We start from the raw sequence: 13,743 nt of genomic DNA on the forward strand, positions 1-13,743 counted from the left end.
CAGTGACACAAAGTGACCACACGAGGCAGCAGAGGACCAGCAGCTCCTGTGTCCCTGCAGCTAAAAGCACTGATTTTCTCTATGGGCTTTGGTGTGGGCGAGTGAGTGGTCAACACTTGTCGCTCCTCTTCTTCTGTCACTCACAACGTTGACGTTCTCCTCAGTGTGAAAGAGTCACAAACTGCTGTGTGCTCTTTTCTAACTGTCAAACAAACAACAGCTGCAAACCACACACCGTTTGTTCCTGTTGATGAAGACTCCTTAAAGGTCATTCTGCAGGTTTTGTGAGTGGATTTAAAGAAAAACAACAGGCGGTGAATATCAAAGCCCTTTTGTTGTTCAGCGAAACCAGTGCGTTTCAAAGCAGCGTCAGTCCCACCAGCATCTGGGATGGTGTTTGATTTACAGACTTTCATCACGGCGCAGGCCTGCAGCGACTGTAACCAGCCTGGGATTTATATAACGTAAAGATGAAGGACACTGGAGTTCACCCTGCTTTGCATGATGGGTAAACTTTTTTACTCGTGTTTTTATGCAGCGACACAGTGAAGAAAAAAATGATTTTAATGTCAGCTAAGGTCTATCGTTTCTTATAAATGCCTCCAGTGTTGAATTTAACTGTCTTTTCTGCCTGGAAACTCAAGTTTGTGTCATGTTGTTAACTCTTGACTCTCACACACCAAACCTCATAGAGAAAACCAGGGATTTTAACACACACACACACACACACACACACACACACACACACACACACACACACACACAGAGGAGTTGTTGATCCACCGCTGCCTCCATCACTGAGTTCAAATGTCTTATTTTGTCAATTCAGCTTTTGAAAATGATCATTCAGATTAACCTCAGTGGCACAAAGTGACCACACGAGGCAGCAGAGGACCAGCAGCTAAAATCAGTGATTTTCTCTCTGGACTTTGGTGTGGGAGAGTGAGTGGTTTACAGACTTCAGTTTCCTGTTGTTAAAGTTTGTCTCTCAGTGAGATAAAGACGATATCGTAGACTTAACCTGACGTAGATTTTATTCTGTGAGTCTTTGTCGCTTCATTCAACCACATGTAAAGAAACGAACCTGGCTCATGTTACAGTAACAGCTCAGGGACCGATGTGACTGTCGACCACCAGCACAAGAGAACAATAACGTCTCACTGCAGCGACGGTGACATTAATGAAACCAATACATGTGAAGGACGACGACAGTAAGAATCACAGCTGGTATTTGAGTGTGTGCAAGAGAAATGGAATCATAATGGTTATAAAAGCGAGATAAAGACGTCTTTATCGTCTGTGAGACAAACTTTAACAACAGGAAACTGAAGTCTGTAAACCACTCACTCTCACACACCAAAGTCCACAGAGAAAATCACTGATTTTAGCTGCTGGTCCTCTGCTGCCTCGTGTGGTCACTTTGTGTCACTGAGGTTAATTAGAATAAAGATGTTTTCATGCCAAACTGTTGGTGGAGACATTTCTCTTCTTCTGGTCCGAAAAGAATTATGATTAGAAAACACATAACGGCTGCTGCTGCTGCTGCTGCTGCTGTTGCTGCTGCTGCTGCTGCTGCTGTTGCTGCTGCTGCTGCTGCTGCTGCTGCTGCTGCTGTTGCTGCTGTTGCTGCTGCTGCTGCTGCTTCTTCCCTTTTCTTCTGAGTAAAATGTCTTCACGTCTGAATTAAAAATGAGGTTTTAACTCGTCCCTCCCTCTCTGTGCAGCGCTGCCTCTGGAGGAGTCAAAGAGCTTTCTTATTAAGACAGATAAGAGGGGGGAGGGGAGGCGAGGGGGGGTTTAGTGGGACCAGAGAGGAAAGATAGTGGAGAGGGTCTGTGTGAATTCATTATTACTCCCTGGATTAAGACCGATTTGATGGAATGGGCGTGTGTGTGTGTGTGTGTGTGTGTGCGTGTGTGTGTGTGTGTCTGTGTGTGTGTAGGGTTGGCAGAGGGCGGTCAGGAGCGAACAAACACCACCGTATTATTGAGCAGTGATGATGACGATGATGACGATGATGACTCAGCTTTAATCCAGGATGTGACCTTTGACCTCAGCGTGGCTCTAAACCAAGAATGTTCATTTCAGTGCATCAATACTCTTTTAATCCTCGTTACGTCTCTGCTCTAACTTTAACCACTGTCTCTGTTTTTGTGTGTATGGTTTATAGTGTGTATAGTTTATAGTGTGTATAGTTTATTGTGTGTGTTTTTAGTGTGTATAGATTATAGTGTGTATGGTTTATAGTGTGTATAGTTTATTGTGTGTGTTTTTTGTGTGTATAGTTTATAGTGTGTATAGTTTATTGTGTGTATAGTTTATTGTGTGTATTTTATTGTGTGTATTTTTTGTGTGTATAGTTTATAGTGTGTATTTTTTGTGTGTATAGTTTATAGTGTGTATAGTTTATTGTATGTATTTTGTATTTTTGTGTGTATAGTTTATAGTGTGTATATTTTATTGTATGTATTTTGTGTGTGTATTTTTTGTTTGTATAGTTTATAGTGTGTATAGTTTATTGTGCGTATAGTTTATTGTGTGTGTAGTTTATTGTGTGTATTTTATTGTGTGTATTTTTTGTGTGTATTTTTTGTGTGTATAGTTTGTTGTGTGCATTTTATTGTGTGCATTTTTTGTGTGTATAGTTTATTGTGTGTATTTTGTGTGTGTATTTTTTTGTGTGTATAGTTTATTGTGTGTATTTTGTGTGTGTATTTTTGTGTGTATAGTTTGTTGTGTGCATTTTATTGTGCATTTTTGTGTGTATAGTTTATTGTGTATAGTTTATTGTGTGCATTTTATTGTGTGCATTTTTTTGTGTATTTTTTGTGTGTATAGTTTATTGTGTGTATTTTGTGTGTATTTTTGTGTATTTTGTTGTGTGTATTTTTGTGTGTATAGTTTATTGTGTGCAATTTATTGTGTGCATTTTTTGTGTGTATAGTTTATTGTGTGTATTTTGTTGTGTGTATTTTTTGTGTGTATTTTTTGTGTATAGTTTATAGTGTGTAAAGTTTATTGTGTGTATTTTATTGTGTGTATGTTTTGTGTGTATAGTTTATAGTGTGTAAAGTTTATTGTGTGTATTTTATTGTGTGTATTTTGAACTTCTAGTTGTTTTGAGTGCGAGACTCTGAGCAGCAGAAGTTACGTACTGTGCATTTAAGAGCGCGAGTGGATCAGTGGCTCTGAGCTCGACTCGCTCAGGCTGATCAGACTCACAGCTTTGAAATCCAAGAATTAAGTCTGGAGGAAAACGAGGAGACAAACACAGACGAGGACACTGCTCCTCCCCGTCCTGCTGCTCCTCCCCCTCCTGCTGCTCCTCCTCCTCACCTGTGACGTTGATGTAGACAGTAGTAAACGCTGCCAGAGGAACCGCGGCCACGTTCTGAGCTCGGACTCTGAGCATGAAGTTCCTGGTGGTCTCGTAGTCCAGCGGCTCTGCCACCAGGATGGAGGCGGAGCCGTCCTCGCGGTTCGGGGTCAGGTAGAAGCGGACGGGCATGTTGGTCTCTGGCACCATCCCGTCCTCCAGGTTATACGTCACTCTTGGATCCCCGAGAGGAGACGTGGCCTTGATGGTCTGAGGAAAAACACAGACCCGGTCAACAGGACACAACATCTCACTGTCCACAGGATCCACAGGATGGTCAGGTCCACAGATCTAGATCTACAGGATCCACAGACCTACAGATCCACAGATCTAGATCAGAAAGGCAGGAGTGCTGACCACTACACCAGCGTGTGCTCCTTTTCAAACCTCAGTAAAATAATGAGCCATGATCTTAAAACTCCGCCTCTTTCCAATTATTTTAAAAATGTCAGAAGAGACGAGACGAGAGCTTTCACTGACACAACGACAGAGGAGGAGCCAACACACACACACACTCACACACACAAATAAACAGAGTTTTATTTGCAGTAATAATGGACACTAAATGTCGAGGCAGTAACGTCCAAATCCTGAGGGATCAAACCACACACACACACACACACACACACACACACACACACACACACACACACACACACACACACACACACAACAGCAATTAAAATCACAAATGCCACCTCGGACGTGATGCGGGTTTCCTGTGGGCGAGCGACCCGGGCGAGTCCAGCGTCCACGTTAATGAGACAGAACTGACACACACACACACACACACACACCATTAAACACACGCGTTCCCGTGGAAACGAGTCTCCTCTGTCTCTTCAGTTTCAGATTTTTCCAGGATTTAACGGCTTCCATGAGATCTGAAGAGAATTCTGTCGACGAGGTGAAAAAGAAGCTGTTTCTTTACTCTATCTTCATGTGTGTGTGTGTGTGTGTCTGTCTAAAAATAACCTTTTCATTAAATTCAGTTTTCTTCATTTACAGAGATATTTTTCTTTTGCAAAATCTGTTGGGTTTTTTTTATTTAACTTTTTCATGGAAAAAAACTCAGTTTTCCTAAAATGATGAGATTTTTTTCCTCAAAACTGTTTGGGATTAATTAGATATTTTCTCCTTTTTTTTAAAATGTAATTATTGAGAAAACTTTTCTGGAAAAATGTCAGTTTTTATAATTAATGAGATATATGTTCCTGAAAAACTAAGTCTTTCTAAACTTCTGAGAGTTTTCCTGAATTAATGAGTTCATTTCTCCTGTTTTTCAAAATGAGATCATTTCTGTCAGATTCTTCAGCTGCTCTGACCTCTGAGAGCTGGAGGTCACTGCCGCCGCCGCCGCCGCTGCTGCTGCTGCTGCTGACAATCCAGCCTCTATTTGTCCACACAGAGCTGAGCTGTGGTTTGTAGTTACGGGCCTTGCTCAAGGGCAGAGCAGTGACTGTGAAGAGGCAGCAGCAGCAGCAGCAGCAGCAGCAGCAGCAGCAGCAGCAGCGGCGGCAGCAGCAGCAGCAGCAGCAGCGGCAGCAGCAGTGGCAGCAGCACAACAGAGTGACTTCTCCCCCCCGCTGAGTATCGTCCCTGCGGTCATGACGACTGATCTGATAACTCTTTGAGTCAGTTCCTCTGCCCTCAAGACTCCGCCTTCTTTTGTTTGTACGTTGCAGAGTAAATAAATAAACAAACTTTTTCAGAACATGATAACGGAGAGTGACTTTTAATAAAGACATAGTTCAGGAACTCACAGCTGCCACGAGGCATCATCTTAAAAACACGTCTCACAAAAGACTCGTAAAAATCAACACTAAATTATGCGTACGCTCGTTTAAGAATATGTTTCCCACTTAAGATTTTAACGTCACACACACACACACACACACACACACACACAGTTGTTGATCCTCTGCTGCCTCCATCACTAAGTTCAAATGTCTGTAACCCTTTGTTCAGATTGACCTCAGTGACACAAAGTGACCACAGGAGGCAGCAGAGGACCAGCAGCTGCTGTGAACTCACCACGATGGCCGTGTCTCGGACAGTGTTCTCCGGGATGACCACGCTGTAGCTGTTCTTCTCCCAGTGTGGAGGCTGGTTCTTCACGTTGGTGATGGTGACGGCCAGTTCCACCGAGCTGCTGCGGTTCCCGCCGTCTGTGGCCACGATGTCGCGGGTGATGTAGGTTCTCTGCAAGAGGAGAAAGAGAAGATCATCTCACCTTTACATGTTTGGACTGACTGACATTTGTAAACCACTCACTCACCCACATTGGGTTAAAATCACTGATGTTCTCTATGGGCTTTGGTGTGGGAGAGTGAGTGAGTGAGTGAGTGAGTGGTTTCCTGTTGTAAAAGTTTGTCTCACAGTGAGATAAAGACGTGATCGTGTGACTTTAAGTGATGCAGATTAAACTGATGTTTTGTTAAGTCCATAAGGATTGAACGGTTGTTCCCCGTCATCACTCACTTCTTCACAATAACTCGCACGATTCCTTTAAGAACATCTGAAGTGATTGTGTTGTGCAGCAGAATTTGGTAAACTCACAGAAGCAATTATGTTGAGCCACTGTAATCAGAGGAAAGTGTTTCTCCTCCTAACGACAGGAGGAGGAGACACAGCCTCCGTGTGGATTAATTGGTTTTGTGAAACAGAAACAAACCGTGATGAGACGACTTTATATTTCTCTATTTAATCCTGAGCTTTACGCTTCACGCACCGCGTGATCGCCGCTATTTACACATTCTGCTCACTTTAAACTTTAAACTGTTTTTTTTAATTCACGTTTGTGAAATTGCTTTACAAGCAGTCGTCATTTTTTTATTATTATTTTATTTTTAATAGACCTCAGAGATTAATTATTTAGATTTGTGTGCAGTAAAAAAAGAATTCAACATTTGCTCTCAGCGATGAAGGCGTCAGATCGTCACGTCTGCAGAAGGTGAAAAGTTGTTCTTTACGCCGTCGTCCTCATTAGAGGAGGAAAAGTTTTCTGTCTTCAAACATCAACGAACATCTCTGAGGGAACGAGACGAGGATTCAGTTTCATTCCACTCAGAGTTGTTGTTCTTTGGGCTTTTATCATCCCCACACTCGCCCGTGTGTGTGTGTGTGTGTGTGTGTGTGTGTGTGTGTGTGGCTTGTTTTGTTTTGCACAACATGTGGAAATCTGCCTTTATGTTTCCACCAAGATTGTTTTTGTTGCCACTTGTGGTGAAACGAGGGCTCAGAGGCAGCGAGGTGAGGAAAGTATCTGGAACGTTTCCTCGAGGCTCCGGTGGAGACATGATCACGAGTGTCTGCTGCAGACTGTTGACCCTTTGACCCCTGCACTGTCAACAACAACAGCTTCAGATAAAATAAAATAAAATAAAATCGACTTTTCTGTCCGCGAAGCTGAGAGAAGTCGCACACACACACACACACACACACACACTCGTGCAGTTTCTTCTGTTTTCTGTTTCAGGAGAAAAACTTTGATTTGTTGACATTTTGTTTATCGATATGATCGACAGAAATAAATTCACCATTTCACAGCTTTTTCAGACTAATAAAACGAGAAATGTAAGTATTTGTTAGAGAAAATCATGGATTTAACATCACACACACAGGAGTTGTTGATCCACACAAATGTCTCGTTTTCTTAATTCTGTGTTTCAAACCCTTCGTTCAGATTAACCTCAGTGACACTAAGTGACCACACGAGGCAGCAGAGGACCAGCAGCTAAAATCACTCATTTTCTCTCTGGACTTTGGTTCTTTGCATGTTTCAACGATAGAAAGTATTTCCTGTGTTTTTAAGCACACGCTGTCAAAAGAAACCAAGATGTAAGACCTGATGAATAATTAATAAATGAACCCATCCAGTCAATTATATTATTATCATTAATAATAATAATAATAATAATAATAATAATAACATTAACAACAACAATAAGAACAACAACAACAAGAACACTAATAATAATAATAATAATAATACGAAGAAGAAGAGGTCTGTACATGGGTTCGTGATTTTTCCATATTCTTATTATTATTTGAAATAAAAACTGACAGGCTGAGGTTAATTTTTATTTATTTATTTATTTATTTTCCCCAAATTATCACATTTTAACATGTTAAACACGCACAAATTGAGATTTGTTTAATTGTACAGTATGTTATAATATCAGAGTCTCCCCCCCCCCAGGCTGAGTTTCCTGAGGCCCTGGAATGCCTTGAACCACCCCTGGATGTGATTGTGATGCGTGTTGTCGGTGTGTACCTGAGAGATGGGCTGGTTGACGTAAACCCAGCCGGTCAGAGGGTTGACGCGCAGATACTCTGGCTGCTCGTTGGACATGGAGTAAGTGACGGCCGCGTTGGTGCCAAAGTCATCGTCGTGAGCCGCCACTCGCAAGAAACTGGTCCCGATCATGGTGTCCTCACGGAGGAAGTCTGTCACACGAGCACAGACACTTCAGTTCAATGGAGCAAAACAACTCAGTGAATGAAGAAATGTGCAGTAAACTCACAACAAGCACGGTCATGATTATCCTGATTAACACAAAGAACAGTGATTCTAAACTGTCTTTTATCTGCTGTCCCAACAACCAGCTTCAGACATGGACACAAGGAAAACTGTGTCAAATCTATGTCACTTTAAGTCTACGATGTCTTTAACGCAATGTTAGACAGACTTTTCCAACAGGAAACTGGAGTTTGTAAACCACTCACTCTCCCACACCAAAGTCCAGTCAGAGAAAATGAGCAGCTAAAATCAGTGATTTTCTCTATGAGGTTTGGTGTGTGAGAGTGAGCGGTTTCCAAACTTCAGTTTCCTGTTGAAAAGTCTGTGTCACAGTGAGGTAAACCTGACATGGGATCACAAGATGGCTGCCACCACTGTCATAGTTGTTTCACAGTAAATCTGTCGTTCACGTGCTAATAATTCATTTTTAACCATTTTTTAATGTCTTTGTGAGCAAAATCTTACGTATAGATCTGTTGGTGGTATTGCTAACAACGGCTAGTCGAAGTTACAGAAAGTAAATGAAAGGCAGCATCATTATTATTATTATTATGATCATTATTATTATCATTATCATCATTGTTATTATCATTATCATTATGATCATTATCATTATCATCATTGTTATTATCATTATCATTATGATCATTATTATTATCATTATCATCATTGTTATTATCATTATCATTATGATCATTATCATCATTGTTATTATCATTATCATTAATATTATCATCATCCTTATTATTATCATTATTATTATTATCATCATTGTTATTATTATCATTATTATCATTATTATTATCATTATCATTAATATTATCATCATCCTTATTATTATCATTATTATTATTATTATCATCAGTATTATTATTATCATTATCATTATTATATTATTATTATCATTATGATCATAATCATTATTATTATCATCATCATTATTATCATCATTATCATTATTATCATTATCATCATTATCATTATTATTATTATCATCATCATTATTATTATTATTATTATTATTATCATCACCATTATTATTATTACTCTTATTATCATCATCATTATTATTATTATTAAGATCATCATTATTATTATGATCATCATCAATATTATATTATTATTATCATTATCATTATGATCATAATCATTATTATTATCATCATTGTTATTATCATTATCATCATAATCATTATTATCATTATTATATCATCATCATCATTATCATTATTATTATCATCACCATTATTATTATTACTCTTATTATCATCATCATTATTATTATTATCATCATCATTATTATTATTATTATTATTATTATCATCACCATTATTATTATTACTCTTATTATCATCATCATTATCATTATTATTAAGATCATCATCATTATTATTACTCTTATCATTATTATTATTGTTGTGTGTCAGAGCCTCACACAAACATACTTGAATTTTCCCTTTAACTCACACTCGTATCGGAGGTTCTCAAACTTGGGGCTGTTGTCGTTCTGGTCCAGGATGAGGATGTTGAGCTGACAGATGCCGATCAGAGGGTCGGCCGCCTGGTCAGTGGCGGTCACCGTCACCGCGTACTCCCGCTGGCGCTCGCGGTCAAATTTCCGCGCCGTCACGATGACTCCTGGAGCGACAGCAGACACAGAGAAGTGGTTCAGTCTCATGAAGACAAACACAATTATCTTCATTCTTCATTTTATGAGTCGTGTTCCGTGATCAGTGCTCTCAGCACAGCCCACGATTCATTTCATTATGAAATGGTTAAACTGAAGGAAACAATCCAAGCAGTTTGGTACCTGTGTCAGGGTGAATACTGAACGCGGGCACAGTGGAATCTTTGTGCATGAATCCGTACGTCACTCTGCCGTTGGATCCTTCGTCTGCGTCCACAGCGTGAACCTGCAGAACAAAGGTTCCCGACGGCTGGTTCTCCAGCACCGACGTGCTCTCTCGATACTGCTGACACTGGAACAAAGAGAAGATGACGTGAGCGATCGATAATCCGCTCTGTCCAAACGCTCATGTGTGAAACTGGAACGTTATTTCTTTGAAAAAGCACAGATTTATTGCTGCTGAAAAAATAATGAGCAAACACAGACGGAAAGTAAGAGACTGTGTTTCTGCAGCTCAAGCTTTGACTGTTTATTTCACACATTTGTTTGTTCTGTCTTTGGCAGATGATGATGTTTGTTCCACAGAGCAAAAGTACTCAGTCGTTGCTCTGTGATCTGTGATGTGTCGCTGCTCTGTGATCTGTCGTTGCTCTGCGGCATGTTGCTGCTCTGTGGATGTGTCGCTGCTCTGTGATGTGTTGCTGCTCTGTGATATGCGCTGCTGCTGCTGATATGTGTCGCTGCTCTGTGATTGTCGCTGCTCTGTGATGTGTATTTGCTGCTCTGTGATATTACTGCTCGCTGCTCTGTGATGCGTTGCTAGCTGTGATGTGTCGCTGCTCTCGCGCTGCATGTTGCTGCTCTGTGATGTGTCGCTGCTCTGTGATCGCTGTGTTGCTGCTCTGCTCTCTGTGATGCTGATGTGTCGTTGCTCTGTGATGTGTCTGCTCTATGATGATGTGCTCTGATGATGCTCTGTGATGTGCTCTGTGATAATGTGATTTGCTCTGCTGCTCTGCATATTTGCGGCGCTGCTCTGTGATGTGTCGTTGCTCTGCATTTGCTGCTCTGTGATGTGTGTCTGCTGCTCTGTGCTCTGATGTGTCGCTGCTCTGTGATGTGTCCGTTGCTCTGCGGCATGTTGCTGCTCTGTGATGATGTCTGCTGCGGCATGTTGCTGCTCGTGCTCTGTGATCGTGTCGTTGCTCTGTGATGCTGCTGCTCTGCGTTGCTCTGCTATTCGCTGCTCTGTGATGCGTTGTGCTCTGCGGCATGTTGCTGCTCTGTGATGTGCTCTGCTGCTCATGTGCGCTGCTCTGCTGCCTGTGATGCTCTGTGATGTGTGTGCTCTCGGCTGCTGTGATGTGTGTCGCTGCTCTGTGATGTGTTGTCTGGCATGTTGTTGCTCTGTGATGTGTCGCTGCTCTGTGATGTGTCGTTGCTCTGCGGCATGTTGCTGCTCTGTGATGTGTCGCTGCTCCAGGTGTGTTCAGCACAAATGTATTTATTTATCTTTATTCATGGAAAACGGGATCAACACTTCAAAGACACACTGAGCTTTAACTCTGAGCTGAAAAGAATCTCATTTCACTGATATAATGTAAGAATGTTTGTCAGCTCAGTGAAACACCTTCTTTTTCTTTGGAGTGAGAAGAATAGTTTTTTTAATCGATTTTTTGGAGTGTGTTTGTTAAGAGTCACTGACACAAAGTCACAACCGGCCTGAAGGAAAACTGGACTCTGGGTTGCTTTGTAAAACCTTTCACTCCCACAAATGTCAGCCTTTTAAGTCACTTAACAGACACACACACACAGAGAGAGAGAGACACACACAGAGAGAGAGACACACACACAGAGAGAGAGACACACACACAGAGAGAGAGACACACACAGAGAGAGAGACACAGAGTTCAGACGAGGATAATCATCATCATCACCGTGAGATTTTTCTGTGACTGATTTGAAGAAATCACACTTTTATAATTGATGTCTATTTTCTTTGTTTTTTTTTCATTTCCTCTCGGCCATGAAACAGGAAGTGGCCAAAGCACCTGCTGGCACGGCGGCAGCTTGAATTATTACTATTAGGATTATTATTATGGTATGTTTTGGTCCTGGCCTGATTCAGATGCTGTGTCATTCATTAAAAAAGTGCTGAGTCAGCAGGTTTGCTCTTTTCTGTCTCTCTGTGTGTGTGTGTGTGTGTCTTGCTGCTCTGGTCTTGGTCCACTGATCCACCGCGGGGACACAGTGGCTCTGGTGTCCTGCTGCTGGCTGCTCGCCACAGAGGAAACGCCAGCTTCCCTCCGACGTCTTGATTAACAGAGAAGCTTCTTTCTCTCTCTCTCTCTTTATGTCTCTGTCCTGAGAGCTGTTCCCTTTCTTTTCTACATTTTCACTCTTTTTTGTGTCCATCTTTGACCAAAGGGAACAAATCAACACAAGTTTTTCTTTCTTCTGCTGCTGACGAGTGTGTTTTTTCTTTCCTCAATTCCCACATTTCTATTTGCTTTCTTTCTTTCTTTCTTTCTCGTGGTGCATGCTGGGAGAGAGTGTGAGAGAGAGTGAGAGGGTTCGAGAGAGAGTGACTGAAAGACACTTTTTCTATTTTCTGCTGGTTTGCATGTGTGACTCAATCTGCGTTGATAGTGTAGAAGAGCAGGGACGTTGTTAATTGTGTTTGATCGTCTTCTGGCGGCTTGGTCCCCGCGTGTCTCTGCAGCGATGGCGTCCTCACAGACGGTGGGGGACGCAGTAGGTCACTCCTGTCTGTCCCATGCCTCCAGGATGAACCATGGTGTCATCGTCTTCCTTAAGGAGGAAAAGGCAAACTGACCGGGGCGGGATCTGATCCGGTGGCTGGGCCCGTTGTGGGGTCGCTGCAGGGGGCACATGAATGTGTTCCACAGGGTGTTCTTTATTCTTTTACCGGTTTCCTTTCTCCTGGTTGACATGCACTCGGTGAGGGTAGGTTCTCTGAATATTCGTGGAGAAGAGAGCTGTCATTTCTGATATGATTAATCAGAAAAATCTGCAGGAAGTGTTCCTGCAGGAGACGCACAGTGACGACCAAAATGAGACAGACTGGACTCTGTGGTGGAGACCTCACATTTGTCTGTCCTGTCTCATGGTACTCGTTTGTCTGCCGGCGTCGCTGTGCTGTTCACTGCAGGATCAAATGTAAACATCATCTCTAGTTCAGAGGTAGTTCCTGTGATACAGTGTTGTATTGACAGTAAAACAGTAAAATACACGTTTGTTTGTTTGTGTCACTGACGGCCTCTGTGTCCTCTGTCCTCTGTCTGTCCTCCATGTCTCTCTCTGTCTCTCTGCTCTCTGGAGGAGCGATTAGCCGACTTGACCCTCGTCTCTGCTCTCTCTCATCTCCCTCCGACATCATCGTCTTTTAATTAAAGCGGTGTCGAGTGTCACGTCTCCGCTCACGCGTTTGTCGTCTTTTTTAGCCCAAAAATCATGTCTCAATTTTAAATGAGGAGTAAAGCTCTCTGTAGGAGGGAAGCGAGGAGCAGGCGATGAGACGAGCGGCAGGACAAACGAGACGAGACAGTGTCTCTCTGTCGTCTCTCTGAGGGAAAATGCTGCTGGAGTTTTTGCACTTTTTAAACCACATTTTACACCATTTTCAAACCGAATTCTCTCGACAATAACTTCATGTGATGTGCGTCTGTTACCAAATTATGTTCAAACAATAATGTAAATAATAGTTTTGTCGAACTCTAGAAAAGATGATGTTCTCAAATGTCTCGTTTTGATTCAGTTTGAATGATTTTCTTTGTTTTATGTGAAAAAAATCCCATTTAAGGAGCTGAAAAATCAACAAACAACAAATCCACGAGTTCACTTAAATAATCTGCTGTTTGAAAATTAGTTTAAAGTATTAACATAATACAGTAAAGTGTCTCCAACATCACTATAACCTTCAATGGTCTCCTGTAGGTACTAAGAAATGTTCATTCCCAATAAGAAATTTAACATCAGATTATGACCAAATCCCTTCTGGATTAGTGTTAAAAAACATTGTTTTGAGTATAAATTCGCCCTGAATTTGTTTTAAAACAAACTATTTAGCATTAAATTTACACAAAAACAGTCACAGAGTGAATTTGGTCTTTATTGATATTGACTATTCTAGTGTTTTATATAGTGTTTACCTGTATAATCTACAGGAGATTAGTGATTTAATATACAGACACTACA

At 41.4% G+C, this 13,743-nt stretch overlaps 1 protein-coding gene across 1 annotated transcript in view; it reads right to left on the reverse strand.

The window, feature by feature from the left end:
- LOC122762334 (neural-cadherin-like) overlaps positions 1–13,743 on the reverse strand; it is a gene marked incomplete at both ends in the record, with an annotated part of 55,056 nt that overhangs the window by 24,942 nt on the left and 16,371 nt on the right. The window contains 5 exons of the mRNA XM_044017522.1: positions 3,337–3,586; positions 5,411–5,578; positions 7,653–7,825; positions 9,366–9,536; positions 9,709–9,877. Coding sequence (XP_043873457.1) covers positions 3,337–3,586; positions 5,411–5,578; positions 7,653–7,825; positions 9,366–9,536; positions 9,709–9,877 — 931 coding nt within the window. The remainder of the gene's footprint in view (positions 1–3,336; positions 3,587–5,410; positions 5,579–7,652; positions 7,826–9,365; positions 9,537–9,708; positions 9,878–13,743) is intronic.

This window comes from Solea senegalensis, unplaced genomic scaffold (genome assembly GCF_019176455.1).
Source record: "Solea senegalensis isolate Sse05_10M unplaced genomic scaffold, IFAPA_SoseM_1 scf7180000015560, whole genome shotgun sequence".
Lineage (NCBI taxonomy): Eukaryota > Metazoa > Chordata > Actinopteri > Pleuronectiformes > Soleidae > Solea > Solea senegalensis.